The 6483-nt window shown below is 43.0% G+C and overlaps 1 protein-coding gene across 1 annotated transcript in view; it reads left to right on the forward strand.

Annotated features, from left to right (window-relative positions):
• Positions 1-5372, forward strand: part of taf2 (TAF2 RNA polymerase II, TATA box binding protein (TBP)-associated factor) — a 25656-nt gene extending 20284 nt beyond the window's left edge. The window contains exons 24-27 of the mRNA XM_010739116.3: positions 2353-2582; positions 3868-4035; positions 4214-4316; positions 4408-5372. Of these exons, the coding sequence (XP_010737418.2) occupies positions 2353-2582; positions 3868-4035; positions 4214-4316; positions 4408-4706 (800 nt within the window). The 3' untranslated portion in view covers positions 4707-5372. The remainder of the gene's footprint in view (positions 1-2352; positions 2583-3867; positions 4036-4213; positions 4317-4407) is intronic.
• The last annotated feature ends 1111 nt before the right edge of the window (positions 5373-6483 follow it).

Consider the following 6483-nt stretch of genomic DNA (forward strand, 5'->3'; position numbering starts at 1 on the left):
ATATATATGTGTGTTTTTGAATGTTTATCAATCGACAAATCGTTTAATCAACTGAATGTTTCAGCACTATTCCGTAAAACTGACAGCTCATCTTTGTAGTCAATATTTTGTTCTCTACAGGGCCACTACTGCTTTGTCCTCAATTCATGTTTCCTCAGAATGTATGCACATCCTCATCATCATACAAATTGGTAACAATTAAGTTTAAGCAGTCCCAGTTCCAGGTTCCTGTAGGAACGTCCTTCTTGCAGAGCTTCAACACCATGCAGGTTGTTTGGCCGATACCATGTGAAGACCTCATCTATAGTGCATCATTGGATCATTTAGAAGTTTTATTATTTGAGTTTTTATTTCATCTTTATTTAACCAGAGTAGTGAATTATAATCCTTTTATGACTGCGCTCATAAACCTGCATAATGCTTTCTGATGCATTATATCAACAGACATAAAACATTTCACATGTGGAGATGAATTATAACTTCATGTGTCTTATGAATGCTTGTAAGTTAAGTTACATCTATAATGTTTTATGACTGTAGTTACAGTGTATTAAAAAGCATTATACATGTTTATAAGTGTAGTTGTAAAAGTATTGACGCACTACAGCTGTGACCGTTCACTGTTGTGATTGTAACATGAGTAAAACTACTTTGGAGAATTCACCCAAGATGCTCTGAGGACGCATTAAGATCTGATCACTCAGGCCACGTTCGGAGTTGCTTTGGGCCACATACGGCCACATTCTTTTAAAAGACTGTACACCGTGTTTCCTGGGCCACATTGGAAAACCACCAACTCACATGAAACATGCCGTCTGCAATGCAAATGACATGTTTGGACTTTTATCTGCCAAGATAAGCAGCAGTATGTTTCAACTGATTTCACCAGCGAACGAGGAACCGCCAAATCTGCAGACGCTGTTAAAAAATCAGGCTGTTCTGTGAGCGTTGAGTGAGGAGAAACTTCATAAACTTTGAGAAACACTGTCCATGCTAAGCGTTATTCGTAAATTCTGCAAATGTTATGCATTAATGTGTTTCTCTGTGTAAAAATCGTTTAAAAACGACAGGTTTGGACATTTCTATTTGCATATTGAGCAGGAAGTGAGATCCAATCACGAGTTGAGTTCACAAGTTTTACTGATGCCAGGTGTTAATGTCCACTTGTGAAGAGATCACCCAAGACACATAATATGAGGTATGAACCTTGCTCTTGTTAGGCACAACACAAGCTCACCACCATCTGTTTCAGGAACTTCGTGGCAGCATTCGCTGTGTTTCAGATGAAATATTTGACGCCCTGTGTTTTCCCTTCATGACTCTGGTTGTTTCCTCCTGCCATGCACTGAAAAAGAGTTAAGGTCTACTTTTTGGTGCTGTGCCTCCATCATATACGCACATGCTCCTGCCTTCTATTGTGTCCTCAGGTTTCATTATTTCTCTCTCTTCCAGGGGGTCTTATGTGTCTTTCAGCTAGCCAGCCAAGGCGATACCACTTCTGTCTGCCAATCCAAATACACAGCACCTCACTGTATGTTCACTGTCCCATATTCCTGAAGACCATTGGGCACCCTGCAATGTCTTATTTCATTTATTGATTTACAAGCTTGAAGGATGAGGAAAAATATCAATGATCATTATTTCCAGCGAACCTTTGTTTGTCGGTGTGGGTGGCTGCCGGACAGCCCGAAAGATGCTGCCAGTTTAAATACAGAGTGACCAGAGTGTGGTAACCTTAAATGCTATGTTGTGAAAATGCATTGGTTGTTTTATTTCTCTACCCCTCCATAACCCACAGCCCCCCACGTGTTGAACACACACACTAGCACAGGATGATGTTTCACTGGCTGAAGGTCAGTGCTGTAAGAACACAAATGCAGCGAGCTCTCTGCTGCTGTTAAACTCATTTATTTCAACCTTCTTCTAAAAGCCACAGTCGGCCCTCCTCGTTAGGCGCCTGGCTTTCGGATTGTTAGCTTCAGTAACATTTGGTGTTGAAGTAATGCCAGCTCTCAACACACTGCTACTCAAATGACTCACGTATTGATGCATTTGGCTCTCGTGTCACTGAGAGCTGATTATCTCGTGTTTAGTGGTGCTCACGTTGTCTCTGTGGGAATGTCAAATAAACTGTGTGGTTGCAACAGACCGTGTTGAGAGCAAAAGAGGTGGAAGGTAATTGGCCAGAATTCAATGTCTGAACCCACGACGAAGTTAGCTGCATTCATGTGCAGGTATCAGTTTGAAGAGGTCCAGATGGTTAGACTGGCTACAAAGTGATACAATAAACATTTACTATTCGTTTGTGTTTTTTCTCTTCCCCTGCCGTCACTCTGTCCTTTCTTGTCTCAGGTACCTCCCATGACTGGCGGCTTCGCTGTGACGCTGTGAACCTCTACTACACATTGTTCGGTTTGACTCGGCCTTCTTGCCTGCCCCTCCCGGAACTGGGCCTCGTGCTGAACCTGAAGGAGAAGAAAGCCGTCCTGAACCCCACCATCAAGCCTGAGCTGGGGGTCAGCGCAGTCATGGACACGCCTGCCAGTATTGGCATCCACGGTGTCGGCATGAGCTACGTAGCTGTAAGTGGAGCGTGGTCAACAGTCAGGACAGTTAGTTTAGTGTAAACAGAAAATGGAACTATTGATTAGAAACAGTTTTTAAAGCTTGTATATACCGAAAAAAGACTAACCCAACCGATCATGCTGGACGGCAGTCCACTAATGAGCTCTGTTCTGCTCAAGGTTTTCTTTTATTTTCTTTGCCACTTTTACCAAGTGCTCACTCCTGCTGGAAAATGTTGAATCTAAGTCAAAGTCTGGAGATGTTATGCTAAATTATTTTACTGGTGAGCTCAAATTGGGTTGTATGTGGCCCATGAACCCAAAGGAGTTTGACAGCCCTGCACTAGATGGATGCTACTCTGTTGACAAAAGCAGTCATTTGACCTCTCAGATAATCACACTTTAAACACACTTATCCAGCTAGATGTAATGCTGCTTTGGTCAAAATAAACTCTCCACTGACAGGCTCGGAGATTATGGAAATGGTTCTTACAGAGATAAGTCTTTTTTATTAAAGACAATAAAGAGCCATCATATCTGTATCGCTCGCCACTAGACTCCATTGACAAAAACATTTTTATCATGCAGATCATCAAAACCTCATTCTTCAATCAAACTGAAACAAAATAAAACTCAACAAAATGTTCTTTCCAGATGTGTACTAACTAATAATGATGATAAAATGATAGAAACAAAGCACAGAGAGGCTGAGATAACATCACAGATGTTGACAGATGTGTGGCACCTCGTCTCCACTCTACTCTGTCTGTTTGCTGCTTTATTCATGTTTTGAACCTCATAACCTTGAAGTTATTTCCTGACGCTAGTTAAAGACGCACTACGTCACACACTAACTCGAGCTCCCCCGGTTTCTGTGCCAGCGGTGATGTAATGAGCGAGTTGCTCGGTGGTCTGTAGCTCCTTCTCTCTGAGCGCCTTTGATTTAATGTTGCTACATAAAAGTTTTCAGATGGCACACAGATAGCAACTACTTCATACAAACGATGTTATCTTAGGCCAGACCTGTGTAATTATGGGTAATCTGATTGGCTGTACCTCATTCCCATTGCATCATGGTGGTACCCAGTCAAGAGCCTGATCATCTGAACTACAACGCACACTGAGATGACAGGAAGTCAGTCTCTCCAAATACTGATAGTAAAATTATTCTTATTCCAATATTCCAAAAAAAATGATCAATGTGTTGCAGACATATATTAATTTTATTATTATTATTATTACAACAACTTTACATCTTTAGAAAGAAATTGCATATTCATGTTTCTGTCTTTGTGTCTGTCAGGTGGATGAAGAGCCAGATCCTATTTCATTAGGGGTGTGTGGAGTGGGCCAGCCCCCCCAGGGTCTGAAGAGGAAGGCCGAGACCCCGCTGGGCTCCCCTCCAGAACCAGGACAGATCCTGCAGCAACAGGACGACGATGGAAGAGGAGGAGGACGCTTCAAGATCAGGGTAACACACCCCATGACTTTGAAACTCTCTGCTTGCCTCTGTTCCGTCCCTCGAGTCTTTCGTTCTTTGGTTTGATGCTTTTATTAGATGAAATCTGCAGCGTTGACTTACATTAACGTCCCTGTTAACTACAGCGATGTTCTGTTATTGGTGCTGATGTGTGTCTGCTTTGTTGTAGTTTAACACAATGGAAGATGAAGATATTGATATGGAGACTGTTCATGACAGTCAGGCCTTCATTCACCATCATCTCAATCTGTTAGAGAGACCCTCTACACCAGGTAAGCACACACACACACACACACACACACACAGAACATTCCAAGAAATAATTAAACTCTGTTCACACACTTATCCTCTTTCTCTTTTCAGGTAAAGAGCCGCCATCGGTGGAACAGTCCATCCTCTCCATGCCCGCCACGCCGGTGCCGTCCTTCACCAAAGAGACCACCTCTTTGTCCTCCAAACACGGCGGCGAACACGGCCACCATCATCACCATCACCACCACGAGCACAAGAAGAAGAAGAAGAAGCACAAGCACAAACACAAGCACAAGCACAAACACGAGAGCAAGGACAAGGAGAAGGACAGGGAGCGGGACAACTCGCACGCCTACAGCAACAGCCCGGCCAGCGGCCGCTCCCTGCGCTCACCGTCCCTGTCTGACTGAGACATCTGGATACAACTATGTTGCAGTAGCAGGACAGATGTCTCTGAGTGTAGAGACGCACACAACAGGAAGGAAAACATGCTTAGGTGATCTAAATATTCATGACTCAGTAGAAAGGAGATTCAGAAAAGGAGTTGTGATCGTCATGGCGACAGAAACGGCAGTGTGCATGTTGAGAGGAAACATGGTGAACTGGGGTTGCAGTGTCATTAAGGTAACCCCTCCAGAGGCGTCCTTATGTTCTCACCAACACACACACACACACACACACACACACGCACACGCGCACGCGCACGCATGCGCGCGCGCGTCCTGTGGGAGTTTGAGGACTTTTAACACTGCTTCCAAGCTGTCTGAGGCATGCAACCACACACACCTCTCCCCTCAAACAGGCAAATACAGTCAGTCTCGGCAACCTCACACAACCCCCCACCCCGCTGTGCCTCATCCCCACAGCTCAATCCGACATTCAGCGAGCGGCTTCGAAGAGGAAAACATGAGGGATGGCGGTGTGGACTGAGCCTCCGGTGTCTCTGACATCCTGTAAACGACATTTCCCCCCTCACCGTGCTCTACAATTGAAACTCGAGTAATAAGTCTATGTTTTTTAATACTTTTTGTTTCTCAACTGTCACCCCTGATTAAAGATGCTTTTGTATTCATGAATGTTTTCATTAGATCGAATCCAACTCCGCTTGTGACCGGTTTACTCTGGCACTGTTTCTTCAGTCTGATTAGGTGGTTTTCAACAAGAACATGCAGAATATCGTCCATTCAGATCACCAGAGGGGTTCACTCTGTGATTCCTTTTTTAAATATGCTTAGATAAGACCATGAAAGGCAAATAAAGTCTCAACATTCACGTCAAGAATCTTGACATCGGTTAAACGCTCACTGTCTGCATGTTATGTGGTTTCCACTAATGGTTTTGAATTTCCTTGTTATTAATGAATTGTCTCGTTCCTCTTGTTAAACACAATAATCTGCTGAAAGCTGAGACAGTGTTGGTTTAGGTACAAACCAGTGAGGACATCAACGTAGAAGGAGTTTAAGGATGTGAGCCAACATTGTAATTTCAAAGGTTATTTTTATCATTTTTCAAATAAATTTAATCTCTTTTTATATTTCTGCAGCAAGCAAAATGCATTAATACTGTTGTTGTGGAGAAATTGCTGATAGTCAATGGTAAGGTCAGGATGTCTTATGCTGTAATATTTATTGAAGCTTGGCCAAGGAGAATTAGAGACACAATCAGGTATGCATATGAGTCGCCCAACTCATGCTGGTGGTCAGACTTTAAATCCATACAGATGATGCCCTAAAATAGTCAAAGGCAATGTATTTACTCATGTTAGGAGCCACTGTTGTCTGTTCGTGCTAATGGAACGTCAACAGTTAGCTATCCATTATATCTAGGAGGCCCATATTCAGTTTCTTTGAGCCTGCTCAGTGACTTTGCGATAGGCTGGCACCTACACTCCTCCAGCGATCCACAAAGCAGCCTCACATACCAAAGAGAGAGAGTCTTCTCTGATCTGGCTGTCACTGTCTATGACCCCAAGGCCCATGTATGACCGTGTGTACACAGGATAGAAAATTCCATAACAAATACTTTTGTGGAAAATAGATTGTAGCAACTTTTAATCGAAGACATTGAAATGAAAATTGATGAATTTAGAATGTGCTCCTACAACCCATTCCAAACCAGAACTTTCCATTAAAAAAGGAAAAACATTAACTTTATTCAACAAGAATGGAGAAAATGTCTCAGCACTTT

The sequence above is a fragment of the Larimichthys crocea genome, chromosome XIII (genome assembly GCF_000972845.2).
Source record: "Larimichthys crocea isolate SSNF chromosome XIII, L_crocea_2.0, whole genome shotgun sequence".
Lineage (NCBI taxonomy): Eukaryota > Metazoa > Chordata > Actinopteri > Sciaenidae > Larimichthys > Larimichthys crocea.